We start from the raw sequence: 14,829 nt of genomic DNA, 5'->3' as shown, positions 1-14,829 counted from the left end.
CTGGCGTGCCAGTGTGCCAAAGCCTAATACGCTTGTCACTTCACACTTAAAAGGCTTTCTTTGGAGAGAGACGGGAAAACACACACACACGTGCGTGGCCTATGTCATTTTGAGCTCAGCTGAATGTCGCTTGTCTAAAGCAGATTTAATCCTTCGCGCCAAGGCCTTTCTCCTTTTCTCCTGCAGTGTTCACTCCACTCACCACCTCTCCCCAATCCCCATTCCCCGACTCCCCCCCCCCCCCCCCCCCCCCCAGACTGTGGTTGATCATCCATACTGTTGTGTTGCAGGCCAGAGGCGACTGTTGGAGGCCGTCAAGCGCAGGAAAACCCTCTGCAAGCGCAAATCCTGGATGAGCAAGGTACCGTGTCTCTCTTCCTGTCACGGTCTATCTGTCTGTCTGCCTCTCTCTCTCTCTCCCTGTGTGTCCATGTACCTGCCTCCTCTCTCTTCCTCTTGTCTTGTGTGAGCAGTGGAATTTGGTCTGAAGATATCATGATTTGGAAATGTCGTGACAGTGGGTCTCTCTATCACCCATACATGCTGACAGGTTAATAGGAGCTCTATTCAGAGACCATTCTTTTCTCATTTTTTCTTCTTCTTATTTCCTTCATTGTTTTTATACAAATACCTCACTGGGATTTTGTTATGTTTATAAAAGTAAGAAGTAGGTGTGAGTAAATTAATAATTTTACACCATCACCATTCACAATGTGTTTTTATAAGTGTATATATACTCTTTTGATCCCGTAAGGGATTTTTTTTGTATGTGTGCTTCACTTGTATGTGTGTGTGTATGTATGTGTGCTTCACCTGTGCCCTAAAAATAGAAGTGAAGCGTAAAGATAAGCTCTTCTCTTATTTTAATGGATGTAATAGACACTTAAAGCCATGCCTGTGAGTCTAAATTACTGCACTGATTCAAATGGAATCAGTAACAGTAACCATCTGTAACAATAGAGGGATGTCAGACTGCCGACTGAAAATGGCTTCAAAAACAGTTCTGGTGTAAATTAGCCTTGAGTTCTGCCTGGCACATTGGATGGGAGTACTAAAAGGGTAAACCACTCACTCATGCACTTCTCATTCAGACAGTGTTATCTTCCTTTCCCTATCTTTCTGCTGATGGCTGAGCAGCTCCATACAACATGGCACTAATCTGACAGTGACTTGCATTACTGATGGCCTATTCCTAGTGTCAGTAGTTGTTTTGGTCTGGCAAATAGGCTGTGCCCTCCTTCCTGGCCTGACAAAGTTAGCCTCAATCAAAGTATGCAGGAAGGAGATCTAATTGCCCTTAGACAGACGCAATATATCAGCACAATGTCTGCCTTTCACTACCTTGGCAGGATGTCCCCTTGTCACACACACACACACACTCTCACTCACTTATACAAGCTCACTGTCTCAAAACAGAAACACTAATGCACCCTCACGTATTAGTCACACACACACACACACACACACTCAGCTCCTAGTCTGTGAGTGCTCAGTCAGTGGCAGAATTCAGCGGAAATCAAGTTAAGAGCCCCATGAGCCGAGGCCTGATTCTGCATTCCTGAGCCCCCCCTTCACTCCCTCTCTCCTTCCCACTCTCCCTCCCTTCCTCTCTCTCTCTCTCCATTTCTCTCTCTTTTGTCTCTCTTTATCTTCATCTCCCTCTGTCTCTTTGAGTTTACTTTAGGTGGCTTATTGAAATTACGAAAAAAGACATTTGTATTATCATGGTATGGCAGATTTCAGCAACTACTGGCATGCCACTGTGTAAGAGACCAAACACAGAGGCAAGCGGATACAGGAGTTTGTTGATTCAAAACGCCCCAAACATTTCAGAATGTTTACAGTACAACGACCAAGCGTAATGACTAGGCCTATAAAAGAGGTCAACAAAATAGAACTCAACTCAAGGCAGAGACATCTGACATGACGTTAACTGAACAAAACAGTAACCGAGAAGGGAACATAATAGTGGCTTGGCCAAACCAAATAACACAGAAGGGGTAAACAAAATAAACACTGAATGCAAACACATACAAAGCTAAACTAACTAAAGCCAAAATCCCCCTCGGCCACATGGTGAGAATATAGGGTGTTTGCACGGCAATGATTGAAATAAATCAAGATGGTCTTGTGTTAACCCCCCCCCCCCCCCCCCACCACCAGACCACATGTTTATAGCCAGTCTGCCTCATTCGCATGTCTACCTGCATGACTGTGGGTTTGATGGCAGGTTTGTAGGCATAACTGCCATGCTGGTGGAGTTTGTGGTCCAGCAATGGTAGCAAAGATAGAACCAATTATAGCCACGGTAGTCCAGTCAGATACACACACACCTCGCCCACCAACACATGCAGACAGTGTGTGTCTCTCTCTCATGCTCATACATGCACACAGAGACCACAGAGGTTATTGCAGCTGTACTGTTACGTACACATGTGCGTACAATACCGTGCCTCACTCTCCCACTGCAGGTGCATTTATAGCCGTGTGTGTGTGTTTGCATGTAAAGAAAGGGCTTAGGGAAGAATTGTAAAACTGTGGAGTGAGTCAGAGTATTCAGTTTGTTCAGGCTGACTTTCCATCCCATTAATCTTATATCCCCACAGATACTTCACGTGTCTGAGTTCATATAGTGTGTGTGTGTGTGTGTCTGTGTGTGTTGTGTACAGAGGGATAGGGAGCAGCACACAGGAGGCTGGAGTTGGTTGTTTGCTCTGCATTTGATGCATTCCTCTCTCTGTGGGATGGAGGGACATCCTGACCCCATTAATAAAGATGCCGCTTCACACACAAAGCCCAGTGATGCAGAGTCCTGTATTCCTGATCCTGAACTTCTGAGAAACTGCAGATTGCCAGATTAATACACCAAGAAAAACATACAGTATGTGTGTGTGTGTGTGTGTGTGTGTGTGTGTGTGTGTGTGAATGGATGTTGGATGCAGGGGACTAGACTTAGTCATGTACATGCAATAGGTAGAAGAGGGACACGCACACACACACACACACACGCCTAAGCTTTCTGTCAGAGGTCAAGTATTGGGAAAGGGCCTCTTGATTGCAGCGTTGGCCCGAGGCAGCACGAAGTGTCTGAAGGGAATGATGGCTTTCTAAAATTACACGTGTTTGTTTCCGCCTCTGGCACAACACTTGGTCCCAGCAGTCTACCTTTTCAGCCTGTGTGTGTGTGTGTGTGTGTGTGTGTGTGTGTGTGTGTGTGTGTGTGTGTGTGTGTGTGTGTGTGTGTGTGTGAATGAGACAGCAAGACAGCGAGAGAGAGAAGGGGGAGGAAGAATGTATCAAGTATGTGTGTGTTTGTATGTGTAGTTAATCAAGCCTCAGGTTCAAGGCTCTGTCTCGCGTCCTGCTGCCATCTTGGTAATGCAGCAGCAGAGTTCCGGCGGGCTATTTTGGAGCAGCTCGGGGCCAGGGTCTCTTCTTACAGGAGGGCCGGAGCCTGGGGTGCGCTGACGGGAGAGGGAGGAGGACAGGATGGGGGCTGCCAGGAGTGTGTGTGTGTGTGTGTGTGTGTGAAAAAGGGACACAGGAGACTGGGACCGAGGAGTCAGAGGGAGACTGAGGGAGAGAGAGGGAAAGACATGGCGAGGGAGCGCTCTGGGTTTGTGTCCCTCCCTCCTCTCATGTTGACTCTGTCTCTCTGCCAGTTTTTGTGTGCTCGTGCAGCTGTGCTGGCTCTGGGCACTCATAAGGCCTAATGAACACTTTCCCTGTGGGTGCCAGCGCTCGAGTGGAGTCAGTCAGTCCCCCCACCCCCCCACACCCTTCTACCCGGTCTGCTCTCCTCACTGATTAGTCAATATCTTGGTGTTAGGAGCCCTGTCCAGATAACAGCACTAAAACACACCCTCTCCTAATTTTATGTACCTCTCGCTTACTCTCACTCTCTCTCTCTCTCTCTCTCTCTCTCTCTCTCTCTCTCTCTCTCTCTCTCTCTCTCTCTCTCTCTCTCTCTCTCTCTCTGTCTGCTTCTATTCTGCTCTCTCTCTCTTTCTGTCTCCCTCTCTCCTTTCTTACCATCCATCTCCTAAGTCACCCCCCCCCCTCTCTTTATGTGTCCTCAGGGTGTTGTTAGCCCTAGTGTCCGTCTCTGCTTTGCCTCACCCGACACCCCTCTCCAATAGCTGATGACTCTGTGAGGGCCGTCCAGTAAGGAGGAGAGCCCCCACCCCTATCCTCCATGCCGACCCAGCGTCTCCCCTGACAAAGTAGCTGAGGAGATTAGCCCAGTGGTTGATAAGAGTTAAAAAGAGCAGGACAGGGGAGGGTGTCAGTGGCGGACGGCTCTTTCCAGGATCTCTCTCCCCGGCTCTCCTGCCGCCTGGCCCCTGAGAGGTTCCTGGGGCGTGGAGCAGGAAGCCAGCCTCGACCGTCTGGATGAGCTCATAGTGAATGTGGCTTCTGGCACCACCGGGTCAAGTTCAACTAGATTATGTAATAAGCATGCATGTAGTAAAAAAAGATGGCTACACTGTATATGGCAAAATAGAAGGTAACACATAGTAGGTCATATTTATCTTTGTATTAAAATAAGTCATTTAAGGACATTATATCATTTGGATGCATTGATTGTGTGCCTCATCATGCAGTAGAGTTCTGGTACATGCTGATTTATTTATATGCAGTCCAGGGCCCAGTTCCCCGAAAGCATTATAAGCCTAAGCGCATCGTAAAGTCCCTCTTACAAACGTCTTAAGATTTGCCGACTGTTTCCCGAAACCATTGTAGCTTAAGAGCGTTGTGAAAACACTCGTAGATCTACGAGTGCTCCAGAGTTCTTGTTACCGGCTAAAAGCGTCTTAACAGGTTTCTCACTGAGGTCACCAACAGAACATACAGAGGAATTACAACTTACAGAATATATACAACTTACGTTCTTTATTGTGTTTATTTACTTGTGATGAATCAGATTGCAATCTAGACAAAAGACAAAAATGCAATCAAGTTATGAAAGAGATGTTGCCAGAATAGTTTGCCATTATCTTTGCTAAGTGAAGGCTATTTGATTAGGCCTATGAGGTAAAAACAGAGAAAGGAATATGTGGTTTAGTCTGTGCTGGGTCAAAATCTGTAGGCTTATATGTTATTTACTCACTTTCTTTACCTCACTTTCTTAGCCTACTCGACCTCTTTCTTATCTTCAAACGTCTTCTTAAGCGACACAGACATAAACAGTGCAACAATCTAATCTTAAATAATTGTTATTTATATCTGTGTGTGGTATATAGCCTACTTGGGATGCTTACATGCGGATGTCAAAGTTTTTCTATTTTTGTATTGATGTGAATTTTAAGTGTAGAAGTTTAAATGGTAGGCCTATAGCTGTGACGTGCAGTCACCTGACATCACCATCAAATTAGAGGATATTTCAGAACTATTAACGTGGACGGCTCCCCTTAAGAGCATCTACAAGCATGTTCGGGAAACAGTCGGAAAAACCAAACGAACGATCGTAAGATGAATCGCAGAAAACCCTCGTAAGACCGTGTCTCCGTTGTTATCGGGAGACTGGGCCCAGATGCTTTTCCCCTCTGTGAGTGTGAGCCAGCTGGAGTTCTCTTCATATCTCTGGTGTGACATCCAGCCCAGTGCCTGCACAGCTCCACCTGCAACAGCACTCAACTCATACCAACTCTTGTACACACACCACCCAGGCCTGCTCTGAGTCTGGAGTGCTTTCTGCTTACATAACCTGTACTTTAAAAAAAGAGTCTCAATCCCTGGCGCGATGTCATATTTGACTGTCTTCCTTGCTGTTGGAACACAAAAAGAGCCTCAGTCCTAACGCACCCCCCCCCCCCCCACCCTCTCTCTCTCTGTCTGGTTTGTTGTCCCGGCAGGTGTTCAGCGGGAAGCGGCTGGACGGGGACTTCCAGCCGCAGCCGGCCACCACCTTCCGGAAGCTGTCTCCCACTGCGCCGCCACTGGAGGTCCAGCAGCAGCAGGTGCTCACATGCCTAATCAGCGAGAAGGACCTGGGCCTGTTCGAGAAGCTGGGCGACGGCTCGTTCGGCGTGGTCAAGCGCGGCGAGTGGCTAACCCCATCCGGAAGAGTGGTGAGTGGAAGCGGAAAGAGAATGGGCCTGAAGCATAGACGGTGGCGCAGTAATATCAACGTGCAACAAGTCTTCCAACAGAAATCAATGGGATTTTACGAAATGCTAAATAAAACACGACAGAAACTGTATATCGCTATGCTACTTGTTTTAGAACATCAACGAACCCCACTAACCACTCGGTGTCAATAACCCTTAAGAGTAGTACATAAAATCCAGAATGAACAAAGGACCGTTCCAGAAAGGAACACTCAGACAAGTACTATTGGGATTTTAAATCATTGGATTTCACAAAACACTTAATACACTTACTTATTCTAAGTAAGAGGGGATCTAGGAAATCAACCTCTTTATTTCCACCTAATTGCTTGAAAAAGAGCAAGTTCTATGTACCTTGACCTGAGATTTAATGACTCCATGCTGGCGGCTGGTGAAGAGTACTGACGTTGAGGGAGACTAGAGAGAGGAGCCTAAGAGCAGTCCAGCTGCATGCGAGAGGCCAGCTGCTCTCTCAGCAGGGGGAGCGGTCAGCACATCACATTGACTGTTTTTGTGTCATTTGTTTCAATCAGTTTGTGTGCAAACTTGGCTGTGTTGGGCCCAGTGTTTCTGAGCCAGAGGGGCCCACTTGTGACCCGTTGCGTTCTGAAGTGTTAATCCCGGCATTGGGCCTCCAGCTGTGCTTCACGTGAAGTCATCCCGCCGATGCGAACATGAGTCCGGGCCAAAGCAACATCTGCACAAGCTCCCTTGTGTGTGTCCGTGCGTGTCTGTGTGTGTGTGTATGTGTACGCACACTCACTCACGCCTTGCACAAGCAATGGCTCAGTGGGGCCAATTGGCCGCTGTTGCTTCGCTTACATTGTTCTGTTACACACATTTACACATACACTTGCACACACACACGCACACACACACACACACACACTCTGAGTCCCAGCTGTATGTTCTGGGGAAGTCAGTGGGTGGGAGGACATGCCACTGGGCCCTCGGCTGGCCAAGGGAGTCAGGGGTCGTGTGAACAGAGCAGCCCTGAGCTCAGTCAAGCTGGAGGGTGGGAAGCTCACGGCGGGACTCTGGCACATGATGGGGAGGGGGGTGTATGTGGGAATGTCTGCAGTTCCAGGACTGGCTTTAGCAATCGCTGGCCCACAGTAAGAGATATGTTTCAATGCATCAGAAGAAACACAGTATCGGTCATATGTCAGGTATACATTTAGGTAGACGGTAGAGTTTTGTTATATAAGTGTGTGTGTGTGAGAAAGGGTCTCTAGTGTGCTGAGAGGGTTTCTTGGTGTTTTAAGCCCCCAACGTTGTCTTCAAGGCAGCGCTGCCTGGAAGGCTCTAGGGTTAGTCATTAAGGTTAAGGTTAGGGTTAGGATTAGGTGGCTTTAAGTCAACAGTGGCAGCGCTGCCTGGAAGACGGCGTTGGGGTTTTAAAAGCGGAGTACTGAGACGGGGCGAGTACTGCTGGGTGTGGGTCTGAGGGGAGCGGTGTGCTGGCTGCCGACTGCTGGAGCGGGGCCAGTGGCCCGGGACTTGAGCAGGGGCCCACAGATCAGATGAGCTGAGCAGGGAGAGGTGCCCAGAGGGAGCGGGCTGCTGCAGCGGTCTTCGTGGGCGTCCGCTTTCGCTCTTGCTCATGTTTCTGCTCCTCTGGGCTCTGGTGTGTTTGTGTTGCTCTCTCAGTCTTAGCTTAACCTTAGTGTCTCTCTCTCTCTCTCTCTCTCTCTCTCTCTCTCTCTCTCTCTCTCTCTCTCTCTCTCTCGGGCTTTCATTATTCTCTGGCTGAGTTTTACTTTTACTGCCAAATTTTCAGCCTGACATGTCAGCAGTTACATTCCCTCAAAGCCTTTGGATACAGATACCAAACCGGACATAGGAATGGAAGTTTGAACTATGGACGGCACAGATTTTAAATTAACTGATCATTATACAAAGATTTACTGATCTGAAGTCCTCCATTTCTTTTCTTTTTCCCTTTCTCTCTCTCTCGCTCTCTCTCCATCTCCCCCAGATAAATGTGGCGGTGAAGTGTCTGAAGACAGACGTGCTGAACCAGCCTGACGCCTTGGATGACTTCACCCGCGAGGTCAACGCTATGCACTCTCTGGACCACCAGAACCTCATCCGCCTCTACGGCGTTGTCCTCACACACCCCATGAAAATGGTATGATACTTGAACTGCCTTATAATTATTGTCTGTGTATCCTTAGGTGTGTGGGTGTGTGTGTGTGTGCATATCTGTGCACTGGATCTGTGAGGGGTGTATGTGTATGTGTATCATTCATTGTGGCCTACTCCGTGTGTGTGTGTGCCACGTGTCCTGGTCTGAGTGGGGCCAGTGAAATGTGCAGGAGGCCTTGAGGAGGACAGCGGCAGGGTGAGAGGGGGGTGGCAGACTGGCAGTGGCGTTAGGAGGTGTAGGGTGTCCACTGACATGCCCGTCGCCTGCCTGCGGTGGCTATTTTGGCCCGGTGGCTGTACACATTGTCTCCGTGAGCTGCCCAGCCAACTTCATCAATCTCCGCACATCTCACATCTCAGCCCCCCCGGGCACTGGGGCACTGTGGAACTGTGAAAGAGGATGCTAATAATACAGTCACACACACACACACACACACGCACACACACACACACACACACACACACACACCCTCCCCGACTCTCTTATTACTTCGAAACCATCTGAAACTTTTCTCACCTAAAACTTTTTCCCTTTTTTGTCCTTTCCTCTATTCTGCCTCAACCCCTTCTCTCTGTCTCTCTCTGTCTCTCCCTCCCTCCCTCTCTCTCTCCCTCCCTCCCTGCAGGTGACGGAGCTGGCCCCTCTGGGCTCGCTGCTGGACCGGCTGCGGAAGCACCAGGGCCACTTCCTCATCTCCACGCTGTGCCAGTACGCTATCCAGATCGCCAACGGCATGGCCTACCTGGAGTCCAAGCGCTTCATCCACCGCGACCTGGCTGCGCGCAACATCCTGCTGGCCTCAAGCGAGCAGGTCAAGATCGGCGACTTCGGCCTGATGCGTGCGCTGCCCCAGAACGACGACCACTACGTCATGCAGGAGCACCGCAAAGTCCCCTTTGCCTGGTCAGTGTGGGATCTGGGAGAGCATGCAAGGGGTAGAAGTGTGGAAGAGTGTTTGTGTATGTGCGTGTTTGAGTGTCTCTCTGTGTGTTTATTTGGAAAAGAAATGCATCACACAAATTTAGTGTGCGTGTGTGTGCATGTACATACTCCCTTTTAAAGTAACTATCCACTTAGAGAAAAAATATTTTTTATTAAATGTATTGTCCCTGTATAGGTGTCCTGAGTGAGAACAGTGTTTTACTGGCTTGTGTGTGTGTGTGGGTGGCAGGTGTGCTCCTGAGAGTTTGAAGACGCGCACCTTCTCTCACGCTACTGACACCTGGATGTTTGGAGTGACTCTGTGGGAGATGTTCACGCATGGACAGGAGCCCTGGCTTGGCCTCAATGGCAGCCAGGTAACTCAGACACACACACACACACACACACACACACACACACACACACACACACTCTCACTCACTCACCCATACACACACACACACACACACACACACACACACACACACACACACACACTCTCACTCACTCACCCATACACACACACACACACACACTCACACACTCACACACCACACACACACACACACACACACACTTAGACACACACGCAAGCTCTCATATCTACAGTACAGTACATGACAGTAAATGCTGGTGCCCACTCCATTATGTACTGAACACAGGGAGACCACTCCTCCAGCTGTAGAGAGTATGGATTATAGTGTTGAACATGTTCTACTGTTTGACTCACAGTGACAGGATATTGGAATTTTGTCTGTGTGTAACAGATCCTCCATAAGATTGATAAGGAGGGGGAGCGTTTGCCTAAGCCAGAGGACTGCCCTCAGGACATCTATAACGTTGTGCTGCAGTGCTGGGCCCCCAAGCCTGACGACCGACCCACCTTTGTAGCCCTGCGAGAGTTTCTGGTGGAGGTAAGGTGTGTGTGTGTGTGTGTGTGTGTGTGTGTGTGTGTGTGTGTGTCTTTGTGTTTAAGGATAGTCTAATATTTGAGCAGATTCTACTTTGAAGATGAGTGTTTAACTCAGGATGTGGTGCTCTGTGTTCTCACTACATGCATTAAAATTACTGTTTCAGAATTAGTGAAATTTGTTAATAGAGAAATTTAGTCACTTTGTGCCATTTTTTTCATTCTTTGACATGACATGAAAAGGCTGTTAGCTTTACTGTGTGTGTGTGTGTGTGTGTGTGTGTGTTACCTGCCACAGACCATGCCAACAGATATGAGAGCGCTACAAGATTTCGATGAGCCAGACAAACTGCATATTCAAATGGATGACGTCATCACCATCATTGAGGGCAGGTGTGTGAGTGTATTTTGATGATGTACACAGTGGATATTTATTATTACATTAGTATCTCATTTTCAGTGATTTCAGCTCTGTAATAGCAGCAATACAGTAAATGTACCTCCTGAATGACCTGTGTAAATCCGAGTATGTGTGTGTGTGTGTGTGTGTGTGTGTGTGTGTGTGTGTGTGTCCAGAGCTGAGAACTACTGGTGGAGGGGCCAGAACAAGCGCTCTCTGAAGATGGGTCAGTTTCCCAGGAACGCGGTGACCTCGGTGGCCGGCCTGTCAGCTCACGACATCAGTCGACCTCTCAAGAACAGCTTCATCCACACAGGCCACGGAGACACCAACCCCCAGCGCTGCTGGGGCGCGCCCGACAAGATTGACGAGTGAGGAGCACACAGAGTCACCTTACACACACACACAAACACAAACACAAACACACACACACACACACACACTCTTACACTTGATTTATTTTCAGTCTTGAGTAGAGGTTTTCAACTGTGGCTCCCTGGTGGTCAGTGAAGGTATTGCATGTGATCCCTGACCACTATTTCTGGTCCTCACGTTGCGTCTTAGTCAGAATGGTGCTACCTGGGTCACAATCAGGTGAGCACTCCTGGTCTAGAGGAAGAAGACAGGTGCAAAAGTACCCTACAGCCAATCTTTTAGATACTGTTCCATCTGAACCAAAGTGTCACAAGAAAGGCAGATATGTCCATGTTTTTGCCATGTTACATATACATGTGTATGATATTGTCTAACCCTCTGGCAGTCGTTGGTTTAGTGATAGTGAGGCCAGGTGAAGTTATGATCTCTTCCTGACGAGAGTTGTTTGCTTTGTCTGCTTTATGTGTGAGATGTCAGCTCTGTCTGCCTTTGTATTATGCTACGGCTGTTAACCAGCGGGACAGATGAAGTGGTCAGTGTTTGTCAGGGCCCCTGTTGGAGGGTCATTCTCGTTGTGCCCAAGGTTCTTGTGTTTGCTCATGTGGGACAGGGACATTTCATAGACATAGATGTCAGGCATAAACTAGAACCTCAAAACGTCTCTGTAGCTGCTTTCAGACATGTCCTCCGCAGTATATGCGGATCTTTGTCAAACGGAGGTCCGACCCTTCGGGTGATTCAGATATGACGCTAACATGCAGACATTATGTGTGAACAATACCGACGCACATGAACAGAATCTCTGCGTGGTTGAATAAGTTCAACGTGATTGAACACGCACATGAACAGAATCTCTGCATGTTCTTCGCTTCGTTCAGACACGAGCTCATTTACATAATGTCCGTCGGAAATACTAGGAGGGGAGTAGTGGAAGAGCCGGCGAAGTTCGGGGTTCCAAATGGCCAGATATACTGTATGGCCCAACCGCTTGACATCCGCAGAACATGCAGACTTGCACCTAGGTCTGAAAGCAGCTATTGTTATCCAACCAACAGTGTTCAATAGATGCAAGCAGAGCTGACATGTGTTAACCTTGCTCTTCAATGGACCCTTTCAAGAGAGTTCCATTATCAGCATCATAGTTGGCCCCACAAGACTTCCTTTTTAACATTCCATATGTTATCTTAACCCTTAAAGGTGTAGGTTTTTGAACGTTCTAAGTTCCGCAACAATTGAAGGTTCTAAAATTCTATGTTGAATTCAATGAACCCAGATATTCTTTAGAACGTTCATTTCTCAACATTCCCGTCACACCAGTGTGACGATACTCCTTTAAGGGTTAATGGAGAGGAAGTAGATTGGGGCCCAAATAGAACGTTCAAGCATTGTTTTTGTTTACCTTGTTGAAAGGGTCCATAGTCTGTCTGATGTACTGTCCTGGACACTCATATTTGTGTACAAGTGGAGAGTGAAGGGGTGAATGGCCACTAGAGGGCAGCAGTTTACCTCAGTATCAGTATCGTACTTCACTGTTGAATGTAGAGCCCCTCTCAGGATGTTACTTGATGCACATACATGTTGGGAAAAGATCATGTATGTGATTATACACAGAAGACATGACCTTTATCTGGTTCATCATTACAGTGAAGCACTAATGAGTGTGTGTGTGTGTCTTTTCAGTCTGTATTTAAGTAACCCGATGGACCCACCAGATGTGCTGGGCCTGGACTTGAACACAGCTAGACCTACACAGCTCCCTGGAAGAGCGAGAAGTGAGTCCCCTGGCGTGTGTGCAAAGCCTCTTTTTACTGCTCTCAGATACAGCCAAGAGCTGCAGGCCATTCATCACAATTTCAGCGCTTCAGTACCTAATTTGACCACCTTTGAGAATGCATCATTTGGTTTCCTTTTGAAAGTTCCTTTCTCTTTCTGTCTTTGTTTGTCCGTCTCATTTCTGCTGTCATTCTCAATGAAAATCTGCCATTTATCTTTCTGCAAATGGCTGGCTTCATATGGTGACATCTCTCTCTTTATGCCTCTCTCTCTCTCTCTCTCTCTCTCTCTCTCTCTCTCTCTGTCTCTCCTACTTTTTCTCCCTCTCTCTAATATTGGTGGGAGGGGGTTATGTGTTCTTTCCTCCTCTCTCTCTTTTTTTCTTTCCCTTTCTCTCCTCTCTTATATTGGGTGGTGGTGTGTTTTTTCTCTCTCTCTCTCTCTCTGTCCATCTCTTACTGGGGGGTGTTGTGTGGTGCAGAGGAGCCTCCCCCTCGCCCCCCTCAGCTGTCTCTGCTGGTCCAGAGTAAGTTTGGCCTCTGGCCCTCAGTGCAGACTAGCCACTGCTCCTGCCCCCTCTGTTCTCTTCTTGCACCCCTGTCAAGTGCTCATCTCTCTCTGTCTCTCTCTCTCTGTCTTTCCGTTTGTGTGTGTGTGAGTGAGTGTCAGTATAAGTGTAAGTGTGTGTTCTTCTGTAGGTCTATTGTGTAATTCAGTCACATACCTAAGTCCCCTGGGCTATATTGTAGGACTATGTGGCATTAGGCCTTCGGCAGTATTAAAGGGACACCAGGCAACGTTTTTGTGTTAATTAATCATCTTCGTAAGTCGGTATATGGTTAAATGACTCATTACGGGGCGAATGAAGGCTGTAGTAAGAATATCCCACTTGCAAGTTCGGTGTATCCTACCCGCCGACCGAAGCAGGATCAGTTTACGGCACAGAGGCAGGCTAACGAAACGCTAGAGATTGTTGCAAACGTGTGTATAAAGGCAGAGCCGGCGAAGAAGCAGCGAAAACCTTTGACGGAAGACGCAAAGAAAAGGAAAAGAGCTTCAGACCGAGCGAGGGGGAGTTTCGTAGAGAAAAAGCATCAGGCTTGCCTGGTGTCCCTTTAAGGCCAGTGACACAACTGTGTTGTAAAGCAATAATGTGGCCCTTTCCGAACTAGTTACTTCGCCCCTCTCCCTAGCCACATTTGTGCGTTCACCTGGAGGGTCCGCCATATTAAGGGCCATCCGAAATAATTAGTGTCAAGTGGTAGCTAGTGTGTTATAAACCCTCCAAGTGGTAGCTAGTGTGTTATAAACCCTCCATCACCGAGTGCACACTGATGACTCCTCGTTGAGGGTGTGTGTCAATTAATGCAGCACGTCATGGAGGACGTGTCAAAATGTTAGTTCCGTGTGAGTAGGCCACGCCTGTAAACAAATCCATGGCTCCGTGATGACCTGTTTCTGCCAGGGAGAGTGAAGTTTGTTCCAAAGCTGAGTGCAGTAGTTTACCCTAAGCGCTAATCAATGGAATTTAATTTAGCTGTGAGGGTGATTCCCACCTGAGTGCACTCCGTAACCGAGGGGGAGTTGGTAGGGACTAGTTTCACAAAGGGCAATCATTTGCACTCTGTGAAGCTTGGCTAATTTAGAGCTAAATTGGTTAATGATTAAAAATATACATTTAAGTTCAAATTGTGCACTGGTATACTGTACTACATTCCCACATACCATTGTCTCTGTAGTAACGGTCTTTCCACACTATACCAGCTTTCACTAAGGCTTACTTTTTTGAGCCTTTAAAAAGAAACCTCAGCTTCAGCACCGTGAATGCCATGCTTTATCAATAGATCTTCTAATACGCCATTGTATTTGTCAGTGTAAGTAGTAAGCTGACAGTCCATCTCCAACTAGTTACTTTTAGCAGAGTGATATAACTACAGTATACTGAATATCCCATACCTTGGGGCACCTTGAGTGACTTGTTACATTGTATAACCCTTTGCTGTAATGGTTTTCAGGCTATCAAGGCCTTGTCAAAGTGATAAATGTCTGTTGGGATAATTGTGGTGTTCTTCAAAAGGCCTTTCATAGCTGCCCCACATGGGTGGAAAATGACAGACACTCAGCTGAAGCAAGGGCACTCACTTTTACTTATAGCCACTATTACTTGCTTGTCATCCCTAAGCCAGTTGAG

General features: G+C 47.6%; 1 protein-coding gene across 10 annotated transcripts in view; it reads left to right on the top strand.

Annotated features, from left to right (window-relative positions):
- tnk2b (tyrosine kinase, non-receptor, 2b) overlaps positions 1-14,829 on the top strand; it is a 65,429-nt gene that overhangs the window by 39,165 nt on the left and 11,435 nt on the right. For all 10 annotated transcript variants that reach the window (XM_042093219.1, XM_042093203.1, XM_042093227.1 and 7 more), the window contains 9 exons: positions 291-361; positions 5,856-6,071; positions 8,089-8,241; positions 8,885-9,162; positions 9,431-9,557; positions 9,948-10,094; positions 10,389-10,483; positions 10,667-10,861; positions 12,546-12,637. In XM_042093219.1, the coding sequence (XP_041949153.1) occupies positions 291-361; positions 5,856-6,071; positions 8,089-8,241; positions 8,885-9,162; positions 9,431-9,557; positions 9,948-10,094; positions 10,389-10,483; positions 10,667-10,861; positions 12,546-12,637 (1,374 nt within the window). The remainder of the gene's footprint in view (positions 1-290; positions 362-5,855; positions 6,072-8,088; positions 8,242-8,884; positions 9,163-9,430; positions 9,558-9,947; positions 10,095-10,388; positions 10,484-10,666; positions 10,862-12,545; positions 12,638-14,829) is intronic.

This window comes from Alosa sapidissima, chromosome 1 (genome assembly GCF_018492685.1).
Source record: "Alosa sapidissima isolate fAloSap1 chromosome 1, fAloSap1.pri, whole genome shotgun sequence".
Lineage (NCBI taxonomy): Eukaryota > Metazoa > Chordata > Actinopteri > Clupeiformes > Clupeidae > Alosa > Alosa sapidissima.
Note: the sequence above shows the minus strand (reverse complement) of the source record. Positions and strands in the feature narration are given on the sequence as shown.